This window comes from Rattus rattus, chromosome 5, assembly GCF_011064425.1.
Source record: "Rattus rattus isolate New Zealand chromosome 5, Rrattus_CSIRO_v1, whole genome shotgun sequence".
NCBI lineage: Eukaryota > Metazoa > Chordata > Mammalia > Rodentia > Muridae > Rattus > Rattus rattus.
The window spans coordinates 132,805,705-132,825,346 of NC_046158.1; the positions used below are offsets into that span (position 1 = coordinate 132,805,705).

Sequence of the window (19,642 nt, forward strand, 5' to 3'; positions counted from 1 at the left end):
CAGTGATGAGCAAATGTGGTCTTCTCAGTCCCAAGGTTACCCTAGTCCCAGAGGGGTGGCTCTCCTTTCTGTGGCCTCGCTCACAAAGACCCTCCGACTGGCTTCCTTCCTCACAGACACAGATACTGAATAGTCAGAGGAGGGGGAAGACAGGGTGATCATCCTGTGGCCCTCAGTGTGCTTCCTCACTTCTCTGAGGCTCCCAGCAGAGGGCCCATCCTAAAGAGAGACAGCTCAGTGATTAAAAGCACTGGCTGCTCTTCCAAAAGACAGGGGTTCGAATCCCAGCACCCACGGGGCAACTTACAACTGTCCGTACCTCCAGTCCCAGGGTATCTAATGCTGTCTTCTGGCCTCTGTGAGAACTGCACTCACATGATGCACAGACATACTTGAAGAAGTAAGGAACTAAGTACCCGTCCAGGGAAAAGACCATCATCTGAGGACAAGGGTTTCTGGGATTTGGAATTCTGTGAATGGGACACATGGGGAAGTCATGTCTATACACGCAGGTCAGCTCCACTGCAGCCCAGGTGTCTACGCAGAGCACTGGGACATTTTCACCCGGTGTAGGTGGGCAAGCCTGGCTGCAAAGAAACAGAACTATAGAATTCTAAAGAGAAAGTCAACATGGGGGCCTGGAGGATACAAGGTGCCTGCTACTCAGGGCGACCCTGTCCAGGTGACTTGAGGTTCTGGGGTTTGTTTCTTTAAGTAGGAAACAGCCCATCGTACCTTAGTCACAGGATGGCCTTTGGTGCTCAGCTGAGAATAAAACATCTGGCTTGTGGGCTCAGAGCTGGGCATGAGCCGTGGGTACAGATGGGTAGAACTAACAGGGAGGAAGCCTTTGCCTAGCAGGCTCCTCTTGAAGTCTGGGCTGCTGCTCTGTCCGTGGCCCTGTCTTCCACTTCCCTGATGTGTAATATTTCTCTAGGAGTCATTCCATTCCTTTCTGTCCTCCTAAAGGCAGCCAGTATACCCGCTGCCTTCTCCATGAAACTTAGAACTCAGTGTCCAGAGCTATCGTGTTTTCACTAAGCCCCCAGTGTTCTTGCTCTATCAGAGCTCGTCTTGGAGGATTTCTCCTTTTGTACATATCCTTTTGCCCTCAGCCTCTTCATCCCAAATCCAACTGTGACCCCCTGAAGGTACGAAGCAGGTCCTCAGACCCAGAGCCTCTGGGGAACTCACAGGGCTGGCTTACAGTGCTGTAGTAACCTGGTTAAGCTCACACATAGGAGGGAGGCATCTAGGGCAGGCTGGCAGCGCTCTGTGCCATGCTGTGGATGCACCAGCCCCTGTGATCCTTATTATCTGTGCTCCCCCAGCAGGCTACAAGGGGCTGAAGCTGGGGAGAGGAGGCTTCCTCTCTGCCCTGCCCATCTCCTTTTCTCTCCTCCCTCCCTTCAACCTGCTTCTTCTTTGTGCTCTGACCGCAGAACCCGCCCCTCACCCTGAGCGCCATCTCTGGCTGCCATACCCTTGCCCCATGCCCCCCTGGATCCCCAAAGGCCGCTTCATCACGCCTCAGCTCCCAGCCCCGCCTCCCGCCCAACATGTGCGGAGCCCATGGCCTCCTGCCAAGGCCTGGGGCTGCCAGCAGAGGCAGAGACAGAAATCTCACCGCTCGGTAGGTTTTCTTCTGCCCAGCGTGCTTGGGGGCTTTGCCTGGCTCTGCGGAGCTCTCCACGTGCATCGAGTAGATGATGTCAAAGAAATCTTCCACCACAGCAACCCGTTTCAGAGAGATGCCCTCGGGCTCCGACAGGCCATCTGCCCCCTGTGACAGGGTGGACAAGCCGAGTTAGTGTCAGGGCTGATGGAGGGTGAGAGCAGGGCCCCGAGGCCAGGCCACAGGTCAGGGGAGGGGGGAAGGGTCTTTGCTGCTTCCCTGGTCCAGCATGGCTTCCAACAGTTCCAGTTAGGGGCTGGGGAGGATAGGAAACCCACTGGATCTGGGGAGAGGGTACAAGTCAGGGTGTCTGAGGGGGGCTACGAAATCTACCAGCAACAATGGGCAGAGAAACACAAGTACAAATTAGGAAACCAAGAGGCCCCATGTTCACAATTCAGACAGATTGTGCCAGACTCCCAGAGAGCTCTCGAATCACACGCTGTGCCAAGACCATCCTGGAAGTCTCTGGGGAGGGGGGGTGCTAAATAGATACGGCCGTCAGGAGCTTGCCAATTAGCAGTAACCTTTCACTGTGGTCCTGGGCTGGGGTCCCAGGGGACCTGCTACCATCACCTAGGTGGCTCTTGCCTTTACCCAGGCCTTTCTAAAAAGCCCCTCATCACTTCCCTTCCCCATCCCAGCAGCTGAACGCCAGCCTCAGTGCCCAGGCTCTTTGTGTGGGGAGATGCACAGAAAAACAGGCTGGAGGCTACGTGGATGTGGATGTGGATGAGGCTGGGCTGGAAGACTGGTGGTCCTGGGCCCCAAGCCTCTCATTAGGCTGTCAGCTGCCTCAACAAGGTGTGCCAAGAGGAAGGCTGAGTTAGTTCGTTGCAGCAAAGAGCTGTGGAAGGCACCTGCACCCCACTCCCAACCCCAGTGAGGAGAGAGGCCAAAGGGAGAGAGACTCCGGGGCATGAGTTCTAGGTGAGGCCAGGGCTCCATGAAGGTGTTTCCTGGTCGCAGAGTACAAGGTCCACAGAGATCTGGAGACCAGCTCTCCCCTGCCATTCCCCTGGGTAGATTGGGAAGGCCCTAGGGGGCTTCAGAGAACATAGTACGGAAGGAGGTTAGACAACACACCCAAAGCACAACTCTAAGATAGTCCCCCCAGAGGACGCAAGCTCAGGGACAGCAGTCCTGTGGAAGTGTGGGATTCATGCCGGGCACATGGTGACTGACAGACAAGGGCTGCTGAGCAGGCGGTTGGCTAGCAGCAGAGCAGCGGAGTTTGGACACACTCTGCCCCACCATGTAGGTGATGTGCGGCCCTGAGTAGATCTTGCCCTCTGAGCCTTAGATGGAGTCCCTGATCTGCGAGGGGGGAGAAAGTACTCCATTGCCCACAGACCTCTACGAGGACAAACTGAGAAAGGGCTGCAGCGCTCTGTACCAGGCCTGGCAGGCAGGGCTACTCCCATAAACGCTGTTATTGTTTGGAATGGATGTGATGGTGCATGCCTTCGTGTCGACTTCTGTGAGTTCAAGGCCAGCCTGGTCTACCTAGCAAGTTAGACATCCAGGGCTACACAAAGAACTCGTATCACACATGCACACACAAAAGTGCTTTGTGTTGGCCAAATTTCCCCCAGTGTATGATAGAGCTGAACATTACAACCCAGGGAGGTTGGGATGGTCAGGGTCTGCCTGGGAACAGTGGCAGAGGATGGACAGTTCGGCCCTCAGACATTCTAAGGAGAATACAGGACTTGCCAGCATGCCACAGACCGCTTCAGTTCTATACTTTGTCTTTCCAGACAGATATGCAGTGGAGGTAGAATGGGAAGGCCATTCTGCCATTGGTCTGCTTGGGGCATCCATGGTGTGGGCTGCTAAACCCTAGAACTCATAGGCAATATCTGTGCATGATGACCATGGGCTATGGCCTCACCAGCCTGACACAGCCCTCCAGCCTGTCAGGACCCATTTCAACGGGGACTCCTCAGACAGCAGGCATCTGTGTGAGCACATATGTGCATGTGCAATGCACGTGTGCAGGAAAGCCACATGCTGGGCCATCATCACTGCTCTGCAGTGTGGACAACCTTCCAGCTTCCCTCATGGTCACTTATGAGATGAGCTGTGAAATTACACATCTCTTCAGGTTGACATCTGCCAGGACTCACTTTTACCTTCTTAGGGGATCCCCACCCTTTCAAGTCCTAAGCTCTTCATAGGCTTACCAATGGCCACCATGTCAGTCCTGGGAACCAAACCCAGGTGCTCTGTAAGAGCAGCAACCACTGAGGCATCGCTCTGGCCTCCTCTAATACACTTTTAACTAGAGGTTTACCAAATGCCAAAACCAAATGAACCTCAAGAATAAATACAACTTAGGTTTTAGTTCTCAGTCTGGATATGGACATGCAGGTGTGTGCACAGTGTATTAAAAAGTCTATTAAGAATATCTGTGACCCTTGTCGTCTTCTGTAGAGCTGTTCATCTTTATTAGTTATTTTTGTTGTTTTGAGTCAGAGCATTTGCTGGCCTGGAAGTCACAATATAGACCAGGATGGCTCAAAAGACCTACTTGCCTCTTTCTCCTGAGTGCTGACATTAAAAGTGTATGCCACCATGGCCAACTTCTAAACTTCAATTTTGAAAAAGTATTGATTTCCAGGTTGAGTGGATGGCTCTAGGGGTAAAAACTCTTGCTGCCCAGCATGGGAATTAGAGTCTAAATCCCCAGAACCAACCTAAAAAGCTGGGCATGGTCTCTAGCCTCCATGTGAGCATATGGTTATATAATCCCCCACACACACACACCACACACACACACACCCCACATGCAGCACACACACACCACAGACACACACACACACACCCACACACACCACACACACACACACACAGACACACACCCACACACCCCAACACACACACACACACACACACACACACACACACAACACACACACATCACACACATCACCACACACACAGACACACACACTCACACACACACAACACACACATACACACAGACACACACACACCACAGACACACCACACACACCACACACACACAAGACCACACACACACACCACACACACCACACACACACACACACACCACACACACACACACCACACACACACCACACACACCACACACACACACACACACACACACCACACACACACCACACACACACACACACACACCACACACCACACACACACCACACACACACACACACCACACCACACACACACACACACACACACACACACACACACACACACACACACACCACACACACACACACACACACACACACACCACACACACACACACACACACACACACACACACACACACACACACACACACACACCACACACACACACACACACACACACACACACACACACACACACACACACACACACACACACACACACACACCAAAAATTTTAAAAAGATGCTGTCATAAAATGCTAATTTGGGGCTAGTGCTATTCCTCGGTGGGTAAAATACCTGCCACCGAGCCTGATGACCCAAGTTGGATCCCTGACTGACATGTAGGATTAGCTGACCCCTGGAAGATGCCCTCTGACCTCCACATGGCACTCGTGCATCCCACCCCCAAATATATAAAGTTACAATTGAATTTAAGAATTAATTGGCAGTGTTGTATACCTTTAATGCAAGCACTTGGGAGGCAGAGGCAAGGAGCTCTCGGAATTCAAGATCAGCTTGGTCTACAAAGTTAGTTCTAGGATAGCCAGGGCTAAACAGAGAAATCCTATCCTTAAGAACCAAAAACAAGGGGTTGGGGATTTAGCTCAGTGGTAGAGCGCTTGCCTAGGAAGCGCAAGGCCCTGGGTTCGGTCCCCAGCTCCGGAAAAAAAGAACCAAAAACAAAAACGTAAAAATTCATGTCAGAAGTATAAAGAAGCAGGTTATAATTTTGATCGCCCTGATACAGAGACATACCAATGGGTTCACTTGCTTAAAGGCAGACAGACCTCCCTGCAGACAGGACTTTCATTCAGAAACAGATTCCAGGAGAGGAAGACAATATCTGGTGGGCAGGGATGAAGAAAACAGTAAGAACAGTGAGGCAGAGAGCACCCCTCACCTGTTCAAACACCTGGGGTGGCCCAGTTCACTTTTTCCTTTTCTTTTAGTTACTCAAGACAGGTTCTCTTGGTCTAGCACTCACTGGGTATCCTGGAACTCACTCTGTAGACCAGGCTGACCTCAAACTCAAGAGATCTGCCTGCCTCTCTTTGCCTTCCGACAGCTGGGATTAACAGCATGTGCCACCACCACCAAGTTCTTTTTCACTTCTTGACACTGTTTTCTCATCTGTAGGATGGGCATAAACGTCCTCACTGGACTTTCATGGATCTAAGGATCAAGGAAAAATGTGTGTGAGGGGATATGTGTGCGGGCACATAGTCCACAGCTAAAGCGTTTGCCACAGAAGCAGACCAGAGTTCAGATCCAAGTGAATACAGGCAAGCTGGCAAAGGGGACTGGTCCTGACAGTAAGACCTGCCCCCCAAAATAAACTTTCCATTCCAGCACTAGGCAGGGCAGAAGCAGATGGATCTGAGTTCCAGGCCAGCCTGGGCTGCACAGCAAGATCTCCACACAATACAATAAAATCGGGTAGGACAGTGATGAACTAGAGCATCAGCCTCAGTCCTCCACAAGCACACACACGTGTGCACACGTGAAAGAGAGGAGGTAAGAATTTGTCTGAGGCATAGCATAGCAAGCTTGGTAAAGGTCCACCTCCTCCCTCTGGGTTCACTTAGCCTGGACACCTTGTGTTTAGCAATCTCCTTTTGTCTTTTGTCATTCTGATCTAGGCATTTACAAACTAGATCCCATGAGGTAATATTCACCATGGGAAGATGCATAGTCTCTACTTAATTCTTAAATAAGATACTAAGGCTGTCCTCAAACTTGGAATAAGTTTTTCTCTGAGTTCAAAATACACCTAATGGTTGACAGGTGTGGTGGCACATACTACTAGTCCCAGGACTTAGGTAGAGGCAGGTGGATCTCTGTGAGTATGAAACTACCTGGGTCTAGAGTGAGTTCCAGGCCAGCCAGAGCTACAAAGTGAGACCTTCTCTCGAAAACGACACACATACATACACACACATAAACACATACATACACACATACCACACACACAGACACACACACACACACACATACACAAACACATACATACACACATACCACACACACATACACACACACACACATACACACATGCACTCATACACACACACACACACACACACACACACACACACGCGCGCACGTGCATACACAGAACAGCTAGATCCATTACCTAGTGCCTGTCCTGTCCCTGGCCTAACCGCCCACCTCTATTCTTAGGCACACTTGGGTAAGCAGTGGCTTTGCACCTGGTCTAATGTGACCATAAAATTATCCCAGGGAAACTTCAAGAGAGCCATTTATCAGTAACCCCGTCTCTAAAAATTGATTGCTCAGTCAGGTGTGGTGGCACACACCTGTAATCCTAGCACTTGGGAGGCTGAAGAAGGAGTTCAAGGGCAAGTCCATTCTGGGCTGAATAGTGAGTTCCAGACAGACTGGGGGCCATACAGGAAGACCTTGTCAATAAAAAAAAATTAAAAAAAAAAAAAAAAAAGACTGCTGCTTTTCAACCCTGGGTCCTGTAACCCATCTGTGTCTGGTGAGGGAGGGCCTGTGACAAACAGAACTCAGATAGCACAAGGTTTGCAGAGGCACAGAGACATACACTGACAGCCCTCCAGTGAGCTATGGCCACCTGGACCTTGTGTGTAACACCCTAAGGGAAGAGCAGCAGAATGTTCTCCTCCTCAGTGAGAACCGCAGGAGGAAGGTGACAAAGAGATCTGACAGCAATGATAGGCCCCGCATCCACGAAGGTAATGACCTTTATGCTAAATGTTGCAGGAGGGCATGCCTTCCTTCCATAGCTGGGAATCCAGCAGGAATATGAGAGGACGGCTAATTAAGGGAACGCAAAGTGCCTCCCGGACGGCCTTGGGAACCCGGCCCATCCCCCACCTCCACCCTGTTCTGAGAATTTTGAGCCCAGGGCCTTGTACATACCAGGCCAAGTGCTGTCACTGAGCAGTAGCTCCAGTCCTCACTGTAGCCTTGGGACGCTCTTGACAGCCCACTTCTGCCTGGTACCCCAGTCAGCGTCACTTAATCTATTGCTATAAACAGGCTGCACACTAGACTGACGAAGGAAGCTTTTACTCCTAGGACTGGATCAGAGGGGGCCTGGACTCTCTTGGTATTCCCTATCTATACCTGTCACTGGGGCTTTTTTCCTCTGTAGGGAAGAATATTGTTATGGTGACATGCTCCATCTATTAGACCACCCAACTCCAGAGCAAACAACCAGATCCAAACTTATCTAACCGGACACGGTCTTCATTTTAAAAACAAAACAGGGAACTACCAACTTTAAGACACTGTCAACTCCCTTAAAACCGACCCATTTGAGCTCTGATCCAAAAGCTGGGTTGCAAGCAACTGAAACAATCACAAAATGTCCACTTCACATGTATCTGATATTTCAAAATATTTAGAACTCTGATCCTCAAAGTGGGTCCTACATAAGCAACATTAGAGTCAGAGGAGTACTTATTAAAGTCCGGTCTCTTCCTTCTTTGAGAGCATCCTTTCTCGCTTTTTCTTCTCCCCTGCGCCATGGTGACTCCCCTGACTTCAATCTTTGGGGCCAGTGAACTCGCCCTAGAGCAGCTTCCCAATAAACCTGTCTTTAATATAAACAAAACAAAAATGGATGTCTGGTGCTGGGGCTAGGGCTCAGAAGGTAGAATGCTTGTCTTATAGTAAGCACAAGGCCCTGGGTTCAATCCCAGGTACCACGTAGACTGTGCATGGTGACTTATACCTAGGACACCAGCACTTAAGAGTGCAAGCAGAAGCATCAGGACTTTAAGGCCATTTCTTGACTCTCTGGGTAACTCAAGGCCAGCCTAGGCTATGTGAGACTGCCTCAAAAAAAAAAAAAAAAAGTGTATTTTCATGTCTTCCTCAACCTATCAAGTCTATGCTCTGAGGCTTTAAAAAAATTTTCATCCCCAGATGACTATAATGCAAAAGATTGTGAGAAATGCAGATTAGAAATGTCTCCATGATTGAGACATGTGAGTGAGCAGTAGTGGGGGTGACACTGGATCATTAAATACAGCCACGTTCCCAGTTCCAGAGAAGACTACCTTTCCTAATGGGGTTGGGATGGAGGAAGACTCTTGTTAGGTATTATTATAATTCAAGAAATCTGCCCAGAGACCTAGCGTGGATTACAGGTGCACAGGCAGGGTCCCCCGGGCAAGCCTGACCTTGGATTTTGACTTCTTGGCCAAGTTCCTTTAGGAGGGTCTTGGCAGGTGTTTTCTGGCTTCCTTGGTTTCCTCAAGTGATCAGAGTACTCATGGAAAGGAGAGTGTAGACCAGTGTGAGGAACCAACTCATCTTAGCAGGCTCCTGCCAGGTGGCCTCACGGCAATCCTTGGGAGCATCCCTTAGGTAAGTCCCTCTGATGGAAGTTTGTGCATCCCCTGCAGAAGCCAATTAAATAACCCTGGCCTTGATAGCAAGTGCAGTACAATTCCTAATGGATGGCAATTCTCTTGTCCTCTGTACAACTTTGAAGTTACTGGCTAGTAACAAGTTACATACTAACCAAGGTGGGAACAGTGTTTCAGCCACCCAGCACCTCTGAGTATAGCATCATCACTATAATAGGGGACTAGGCTTTCCAGCCATAAGGAGGCCAAGGCTAAGGAGATGTGGCTAAATAGCAGGGGCTATTTCTCAAGTGGGTTCCTCCTAAGGGAGAGTAAAGAACCACAGAGAACGTCCTTAAAATATGCACCCTTGGTGCATTCCAGATCCAACTCTTAACGAGGCATGAAAATCAACGAGATTGCTGCTGGAGGCCAGCTTCAGCAGAACACACCCCAGGGGGAAAACCTTTGGCTTCCACTTGTGTGGGAGTTTGGGACTTCAGGGGGTTGATTGCACAGGCAAACTCAACGATCCTGCTCCATCACATCTAGGCCAACCAGCAAAGAGGCTGAGACACAGCAAAACACACTGGGTGTGCTCCGCCCAGATCTGACAGGGCCTGGTCCCCACTGTCATCATTCTGGCCAGGGCTTGAGTTTGGGAAGTTTCAGGAGAGGTACTTGCCAAAGTTTTAGTCCAACCCAAAGGGGAGGAGTCAGCCGCTGCAGAGGAGCTGAGAGGGGCTGCAAGGTGGAGAGATTTTTAAACCCTCCCAGAGATGGAAACAAAAGGGGAATCACCCAAACTTCTAAAGTCTCTCCGAGTCCCCGGAGAATCTGGTGATGATCTGAAAGGGGGCAGTCTGATAGCAGGGGAGGGCCCTGCTCAAATACAGCAATGACAATATTTTCATTTCTCCTCACTGTAAATACTACCTAACTGAAACTAAGCAATCCCTTCAAAACAGGGCTCACGGTAGAATTCTCTGGTGCCCAGTGCCAAGCGCTCTGCAGACCTGGATGGGGCAATGGGAGGAAACCCCCTCCCATAAATAAATGCATAAGCAAGGCACTGAGGACTCAATGTGGCACCTGCCTCTTCTCCGCCCTTGTGTTCAATCTCCAACTGTTAGTGCGGAGCACTGCCATCGAGTCGCACCTGCCATCTGGAACAGCCTCACATATTCCAAGACCTCCTTTCTGCTTCGTTGAACCTCCATCTTCTTTCAAATCACGCTGAGGACCGAAATGCACACCCAGGGCCACAGGGAAAGTGTCTGGGATGGACCCCCAAGCCACAGCGAGGGGTGCCGCATCCTTCCGGCTACTCCCAAGTTGCGTTTTCGTTTTCTGCTCTTCTTCCCTGCCCCCCTTTTCTTTTGGCTCTAACTCTGGGGTTCTTTAAAGAGTAGGGGAAGGGAAGGGAGTACAGCGAGCCAAAGCAACCCTTTGGGGTAGAAGGGCTGGGGAAGTAGGTGACTGGCAGGGGTGAAGCCGCCCCTGGGAGACAGGGCAGGGTCAGGGACGAGGTCTAGCTCATCGGAGCAATAAGGGTGCTCCCAGAGGTGAGGCAGAGCCTGAGGACAATCCCTCTCTGCCCTCAAAAGAGGAGGGGCTGGGCCTCAGTTTCCTCATGTGTGAAATGACACCAAATCCACCACGGCTTTCACTACCTCACAGAAGGGCTGCCGGAACCCCAAATGAAGCATAAACATGCCTGCCCTCTCGAGACATTCATAAATGACCGCTGTCGTCACCACTGCAGAGGGGCGCCCTGAGAGACTCTGGGGACCCGCCTCTCTCGGGAGTCTCAGTCGAGGGCTGGGAATGGGGACCCGACCGCTGATGGGGGTTCTAAGCAGGAGGAGGCTCTGAGCCCAACAAGCCCCGCGGGCCGGTCCCTCCGGATCGAAGCCGGCGGCCCGGGTGCGCTAACGAGCAGGGGCCCCAGGTGCGGGCCCCACCCCGGACTGGGGGACCGAGGGGGAGGGGCGCGGCCCGCGCGCTAATGACTGTTGACAGCGCGCGCAGGGGCCGGCGGGCCGCGCGCGCCGCTGACAGCTGCTAGGGCGGGGGGCGGGGCAGGGGTGAGAGCGCTCGCGCTCCCCACGGCGCAAGCGCGTGCGCCCCCGGAGGGAAGGGGCGGGAAGACAGGCGCGTGCGCGTGCGCGTGCGCGCGCCGGCCCGGGTTCGGAGGGCCTGCTGGAGCGGCTCGCGCGGCTCCTCGCGGGCAGGCAGGTAATGAGAGTAACCATGGCAACCCACCAGAGGAAGTGTATTCTGCAGGAGACGTTAATCCCCTCTCCCCGGAGCTGGGACAGCCTGACTTTCCATTCTCACACAGTAATTAGATACCAGCTGTCAGTGCAGGGGGGACGGCTCCACGGCTGCAGCCCGGCTTGGGGGGGTGCACAAAAGGGTGGGGGGACGCGGGGATGGGGACGTTAAAGACACAGGGACGCTCTGCGTCCGTGAGCCCGGCCTACCCGCCCTCTGGCGCGTGCCCGCGCACCTGGAGACCCCGCCCGCTCCGGGGACCCGCCCATCCCACGCGCACCTGCTGCGCGCGCGCCCGCCCATCCTCTCCCTCCCCGGCTCCTGCCCCGCCTCCTCGCTCCGCACACCTGCCCCGCTCCGCCCTCCATCCCGACGCTGCCCACCTGTCCTTTGTGCGGGGCGGTGCTACTGGGTCCTTCAGGGAGGGCCCGCTATGTGCCAGGCGCTGTGCCAAGCCTAGGCTCCTGCAAATCCTCCCAGCCCCTCCATGGTAAGCGCCTCAAGGCTCCTCTCCCAAGGCTCAGCGGGGTGTAGCCATTTGCCCAGGGTCCATGCAAACTTGAACACCCATCCTAATGCCTCCCATTTGGCCATAGAGCCTACAATACCTTCCCTTCACATCCACATCTGTCACAACCCTGGGACATCCCAACCCCTCTGGGGGACAGAAAGATCACACTGGTGACTGGCATCGTGCTGCACCTACTATGTGTCCAACATTTACTGCCTCATTTCAGCTTCCAACAGCCTGGGAATTTCTTATTCCCATCTTACAGGTGGGGAAAGAGATGCAGAAAACTGCTGCTGTCCTTCAAACCCAGGTAGCCCTACTTCCAGATCCTTGCCCCAGCTACTGGGATCTATTAACCCAACTATGGATTTGAAGTGGCTGCAAGCCAGCTCACATCTTCCCCTGTCTCTCCTGGCTCAGCTAACTCAAGTCCTGTCTCCACAGTTGTTACCTCTCCTAATCGCTGAAACATCCAAGAAGCTTCAAGACCTGAAGCTGTTCCTAATTTTTGTCCAGCCTTCCAGAAATCATAGGTCTTAGCACAGACAGCCTCTTGGAAGGTATTCCCTCTGCATGTCTCAGAAAAAACGGAGACAGACCAAGGCAGGAAGCTGGCCCATGGGGTGATGGAACCTTTGGGCAAGAGGTCAGTTTCCTCGGACTCAGTTGGACCCACAGGCCCCCACCTCCCACAATCGGGGGCATGCCAAGGAGAGGCAGGAAGTACAGATAAGCAGAGCCAGCTCTCAGGACCCAGTGGCGGCGAGTGTCTGGGGCAGGAGGACGCTATTTGATCCCTTCCCACTGCCCTGGCCATGACCTCCTTTCTCTCTCTCTCTCTCTCTCTCTCTCTCTCTCTCTCTCTCTCTCTCTCTCTCTCTCCCCCCCCTCCCACCCCCCTCCATCATGGATAAAGGAGCCAGCACCTTTATCCTGCAGCAGAGAACCCAGTGTTCCTCAACCAACTGGGCCTCTTTCGAGTGGGGATAAGTGGGGGAGGCTAGGCCCAGGGCTTTAGGAACAGGGGTACCCCTGGGGCAGCCCCACCCTATATGGGCCTTGGCTTAGCAGCCTACATCTCATGGTTTCCTGCCTCCTCTCTCCCCATCTCTCAGAAGCAGAGCAGCCTAAATTTGGCTCGAGGAGGGAATGGGGGAGGTGGCAGCAGGCTGGTGCTGTCAGAGGCCAGGGCGTAGCTCCCGTCTAGCCGGCTGGCATTTTTGCTGTCTGGAGGAGGGCAGGGGGGCCTCCGGCAGGCAGCCCTCTCCCTCTCCCGGAAAGGGAGATGTTCGTTCCTTCTGACACACACTGAGTAATGTGCAAACGACATGCAAACTGGGTTTCAAATCAGCATCTCAGTCAGGCAACAGCCCGGTGCTGCTCTGGGGGATGAGAGCAGGACTAGCAGCCTCCTTGCCAGGGGCTCTAGTGGGGGTCAAAGGACACAGGTCCTAGGGCTGTGCCTTAGAAGAACTCAATTACAGAACCCCATGCCAGTGGCTGAGTCCCTATCCAATGGCTGGGGTCTGACTTTCTCTGTCTGCACTGCCAGAGCTGAGCGCTCTCTGTTGCATGGTAAAAGTAGCCGCCCTGTCCAAGTGTGACCCCGGCTTGCCACTGAACAACTGGGTCAGCTCCTCAGCTGGGCATCTAAGTGAACAGCCCATGGGGACAGGCATTGCTTTGTAGATGGCCACTGCTCTTCCCTAGAAGCTGGGCACAAGGAAGTGACCTGGAATCGGACCTAGATTCCAGGCTCGATAAGTGAGCTTCTCTGGGTCTTACTGCTCCACATCTGGGAAGTGGGTTCAGAGCCTCATGGTCAGCTGTGACGTCATGGGCTAGCCTCATACACTGTGGGCATACTACAGTTCTCCACTGACACTGGCATTGCGAGCTCCTTGCTTTGGCGACCCTGGACAAGTCCACTTATTATGGTCTGTATTCATGAGGGGTTAATGAGAGGTGGAAGGGGCTGTCCAGGTCTTAAGACACAGCAGGCACTTGACTGCGTGGGCACAGCTCTTCCTTCCAACCCTTCACCATCCCCATCCCAAACAACCAGGAGGGGTGGGCTGGCCCTCCACACTATCGGGCATGGAGAGTTAGGGGCCCCTCTTCTTGGTAACTCTGTTTAGCCCCAGATAACTGCTCTCCTGCCTCCTCAGCTGGCGCTGATATGAGCTGAATCCAATTTCCTGCCACCCAAAAGCCACTTCCTGCCAAACTTGAGCTGATACCAGAAGAACTTGTTTTCTGTACACAGAGCAGTCCCTGGTGGGGCTGCTTTTGCATTGGCCAGTCTACCTGGTAGGACTGGGTGGTGGAGGATGGGGACTCTGCCCTCCTCACCCACTGCACCCACCTGTCCTGCCCTAGTGTACCTTCTATGCTTGCCAGCCATCCCAGCCAGGTGTCCCACTGGGGCCCAGACAGGCATGATTAGGCCACAGCACACAGTCAGACGCAGTCACGTAGTCAGTCTGAGAGCACTGTGTGTGGGCAAGACCACGGGAAAGGTGACTGCCCATAAATGATCACATCCATACATAGTTCTACACACGAACCCATGGCCTCACAGTCACATAACCATATGGAGTCACGGGACAGTCTTACATACAATTAAACGCAGTCACACTCAACAGTGCATGGTTCCAGAACCCTTTGCTTCGTGCACATGCACTGAAAGTGAGCATGGATGTCTGCCTGGGCAGGGCCTTGGGCTAACCCTAGTCATAACAGCTGGAATAGTACCATCATTGTGCCCACATTACAGATGAGTAAACCGAGTCTTAAAGAGGCAGACTACAGAGGCACCAGCCGGTCATGCTCACTCTGCTGTCCTAGCCTGCCCAACTGCCCCCATCCACACACATACTGTTTCCTTGGCCTGGAGTGCCTTCTGGCTTATTTCTTTAGAATTATCTACTCACATGGTTCTTCCATAAGAGCCAGGCAGCCCCTGTCCATTTCCTCAGAGCCTGGGTCATTTTCAAAAGAGCACATCTCCCTTTGGCTTTAAGGGACAAGGAGATGCAGCATTCTGTTGGTTTCACCCATGTTCTGTTTTGTGGTACAGAGGAGATACTTAACAACTATTTCAGAATTGAAGCGTCTGCTAAGGACAGAGTCTGGACTGGAAGCCAGGACACCCTGAGGCTGGAGCTAATTTCTGTATTACTGTGCTTTTCATACTTCCTGAAGCCCCTTTAATGACGGTGATGAATGAACGAATGAATGAACGAATGAATGAATGACTCAAACTCTCACGATACCAGGCCAGTGATCCCCAGGCTAACCTCCTTCATTTCCTGGCAATGTGGACATGAGCCAAGCTCCAGGCCCCTTGGATAGTGGCAGGGCTGACGGCCGCCTAAAGCCGGCTGTCAGAAGCTTGTCTGGCCAGAGCTGCCAGCAGGGGAGACCAGCTGGCAGTGCAGGGTCCATGGGCCCAGGCCTGGAATCCGAGACGCCCTCAGAGGCCCAGCTTCTCTTTGGGCCCCCACAAACTGGCCTTTGTTCCTGGGCTAGCCAAGACCGGCAGCTTGGGTTTTCTCTCGGCCTGCGGCGCCCGCGCTGAGCTGGCGAGGTAAACGGGCCAGCCTCCCCTCTGTCCACGTCCAGGACGTTGCTTCAGGACTAAATGGAGATGTAATTTTCTATACAAATCCATGACAATTTAGATGGAGTGATTGTAATTGGCTTTTCAATGGAGGTTTTGTCCAGCGCTGGTGGCTAGAACTGGGTGGCCTGTTTGAGGCAGGCTCCATTTAAATGACAATAAAGCCATAATATTGAGGACTTGTACAGCGCCCAGTGCCCCTCCTGAGCCCTTGGGGAGCCTCATGTTTATGGAACTGCTCCTTCCCTAGGGCTGTCTGGGCAAGAGGGTGCTGGGGGTCACTGTGGCTAGGAGAGGGACGGCTGCTGTATCTTTGGGTTTCAGAAAACAGCTGCGGAATGGCTGGAACAGGGACCATTTCCCCCCAGTGATCGACTTGTTCCCTCGATTCGTTATGTACCCACTAACCAGTCCCTCCCAGGGCTGGAGGCTAGCCCTAGTGTTGGGGCACTAATAATCTCCTAGGTAAGTCAGATGGAAGGCTCTGCAATGCCTCGATATGTCACGGTGTGGTGCACATGACCCACAGGTCAAAGCCTGACCCTCTTGTGAAGGCTCCCCAAGCGTCTATGCCTCAGTTTCCCAGCCCTGGGGTGTGGTGCAGTAGATATCCCAGAGGGATGACATGTACGTAGTGCTCAGCCTGGCATGTGAAAGGTACTCTATCTGGACTCACTAACTGCCCCTGCCTGGGCAGACTGGCTAGTGACCTCAGGTTCTCTGCAAACCTCCATTGGCTTCTCTTTAAAATGGAGCTTTTAGGGGAATTGACCCCACAGGGTTCCGAAGATTAATGCTAGGGTGTGTTCAAGCACTTAGCAGAGGCCAGGCTCCAAGGATGACAGCTCTCCTCACTACAGCTCCCGCTTCCAGCAGCTTCTATGGAGAACTGCACTGAGTGTGGGGAACCAAAAGTAAGAGAACCAAGCAGACAGGAGGCCCTGTGGGGATGTCTCTGCTGCCTAAAGATGCTATGGGAAGGATTGATCTCGTGGAGGATGGGGGAAAGAAGGCTTCACAGAGGATGTGCTATCTGGCCGGATCATTCTGCCAACCGAAAGAGTGCCCACGAGCACCAGGCAGCTTCTCACCTGCCAGTGAGGTGTGGTGGCCACAAAGATGCCATTGAAGTGACATGTTTAAGTCATTCTAGAAGGCAAGCTTTCTAGGCAAAAGGCTAGCAGGTGGGAAGGAAGCTCCCATCATTGGTAGCAGTAAGTGGAGTAGCACAGAAGCTATGTACAGTGTATATGGAAGCCCTGACTTGACTTCCTTTGTCACAGGCAGCCACAGAGAAAGCCTGAGCGGGTACTGACACAATCCAAATTCTCGTTCGTTTGGGTAGGGGCATCACATTTTCTGTCAGAGTGACCTAGAACTCACTGTGTAGCCCAACCTGGTCTGGAACTAGTAGCAGTCCTCCTGCCTCAGCCGCCCAATGGTAAGTGTGAGCCAACAGAATCCTTCTGACTGCTCATAGAGATTGGGTGTGGAGAAAAGGATAAGGAAGAGAGCAAGGAGGCTTTAAAACCGTGGGCGGATCACTGGGAGAAAGGAAATGCTGGATCTGAGAAACATAGACACCGGGTAACGGCGGGGTGGATGAGAAGGCAGGAGTGTGGGCTGTGGCAGCGGGTGGGGATGCTAGCACAAGAGACATGTGGCCATCAAGGTAGGAGCAGAGGCTGCTGGGATACAAGCAGGGGTGGTATGAAGGGATGATGGTGAAGAGGTGAGGACCAGTGCCCCCACCTCCTCACCCCTCCCACCCCGTCCATGCCAGGCGGGGACTCTAGCTAGGGCGTTTTCCTGAAGTCAGAGGGGCAGCAACAACAATTTTCTCCAGGCAGGAAAAGATCGTGCTAAGATTCGTGGCTTTTGAAAGATCATTTTGGTGACAGGGTAGAGGGTGGGAAGTGGCAGGTGGGCGAGGCTGGAAGGAGAGAGGCAGGCAGAGGCAGAGGGGCACTCAGAGGCCTCAGGAACACCCAGGACATCTTCCAACACCAACAGTAAAAAGAACTGCTTTCTCAAAGAGGATTAAAACCAGTACAAGTTCATACAGCGAGTGAAGACCCCACTCAAACACCCTGGTCACTGACAAGAGCCATCCTGAATAGTTTATTTGAGCTGTCGGTCCGGAAACTACTATGTCACCAGGAGGTGGCACTGTGATCATTCCCATTTTCCAGATGAGGAGCCAGAAGCTCTTCAGTTCTGTCACTCGCTTATACAGGGACACAAAGCTGGGACTTAATCTAGACAGTCTGACTCACCCATCCACACCAGAGGCCCCAACCAGAGGCCACAGGCCCAGTGGGAGCTATGGGCATGTTCCAGGGACCTGTGTGAGTTTTTACAACTTTTAATTTATTGCTAATACTAAAAAGTTGAAGAATTCCACAGAAAGAGGAAGCCTGACCTTGCGATCTCTATGTCAGCGTGCTCTGGGCTCAGTCCTGGGATCTGGTCTGTCTCCTAGTCATCTCACAGTGACACCAGGTTCACATCAATAGCTTGGACCTCTCCTCTGCCTCCAGATAAGCTACTGGACAGCTCCGAAAGCGAGTACTATCCAGGGACTTTCTGGGACACCAAGAAAAACATATACTGGTCACTTGGTCCTTCCTCCTATGTCCACAGCCCCAGCCTTCACCACTCAGCCTGCTGCACCAATGCACCAACGTCTTCTCCAGTGCCTCTTGCTTGGGTCAGGCACCTGGAGAGATCCTTGACTCTCCTCTCTTACACCCACTTCCTGTCTGTTTCATCTTTAGGCTTTACCCAGTGTCCAAGGGCATCCTGCCACCTGGACACTGAGCACAGGAGCTGGAGAGAAGCATGTGCTAGTGGTCTAGGGCCAGCCTCTACACTCACTCTCTGGAATTAGTCTGCGAGAAGGGCAGGGCAAAACAGGCCGATCCATTCCCACTGTCCTTGCACCCAGAATTTGCAGTCTGGCAAAAGCCAGAGTGATAAGACACAATGTTAAAAGTATAACTCCTAGATGGGTGTGGCAGTACGCACCAACCCCAGTTCTTAGGAGCAAAGGCAGGCAGATCTCTGTGAGGTCAAGGTCAGCCTGATCTACATAGTGAGTTTCATAGTGAGTAGAGGTATGTAAATTCAAAAAATAATTTCCTTTCGAATTCCCAAGCTGAAGGTGTGGCTCAAAGGCAAGGCACTTGGTTAGCAAGCACGATGCCTGGTCCAGTACAGTGCGGATACCTGAAGTGATGTTAGGCTTGCAGCACCGCGGCTCCCGTCAGGGTTCTGTGAGGTGGCCCCACAATATCTTCTGGGGCCTGGCATCAAGCAGGTGCTGACAACTGATGAGCAGCGAGCCCTGCAGACGAGCCTTACACTCTTCACTGTGACCCCAGGAAGCAGCAGCACCCCCTTTTTATTGCTGAGTAAACTACATCCAGGAGAGGCTAAATAACGAAAATGACCAAGGTCACATAGCTCATAAGTGGCAGAGCTAGAGACCAACCCAGGCTGCCTGACCCCTGACCTCACTCTTCAGCTCTGTTCAGGCTGCTTCTCAAGAAGAAATAAAGTTTAGAGAGGGAAGGCCGTTCAGGTTGCAGATGAGCAGGACGGCCGGCACCATGGCCCTTCCCTAGCTCCTAGCCATACATCTGATGTCACCCAGACCTCCAGGCCTTCAAGCTAACTCTGGTGGCTCCCACAACTGCCCCCTAGGGATTAAGGCAAATCTGACATTCCTACCACCCCACCCTGCTTGATGGACCCTGCTTACTGAAACACTATCAACCCAGACAGGGTGGGCCTACTTGAGCGATCGTAGCTTGGCTATTGGGTAAGAGCAGCAGCCCTTCCAACTGAACTTAAGGCCCACTCCACAAGAGGATGTTCAAGCCTGACACCGTAAGCCAGAACAAAAACCTGTGGTCCCAATAAGGAAGCAACTTCTATGGTTTTTTTTCCTCATATGGATGTGATGTGCCACCACACTGCCTTCTAAACGTGTGCTTATGCCTATGGATCTCTGCTGTCATCAGCC

General features: G+C 52.6%; 1 protein-coding gene across 2 annotated transcripts in view; it reads right to left on the bottom strand.

The window, feature by feature from the left end:
* The window catches only part of Nol4l (nucleolar protein 4 like), a 120,289-nt gene that overhangs the window by 72,622 nt on the left and 28,025 nt on the right, over positions 1–19,642 (bottom strand). For both annotated transcript variants that reach the window (XM_032904475.1, XM_032904474.1), the window contains exon 2: positions 1,628–1,783. In XM_032904475.1, coding sequence (XP_032760366.1) covers positions 1,628–1,783 — 156 coding nt within the window. The remainder of the gene's footprint in view (positions 1–1,627; positions 1,784–19,642) is intronic.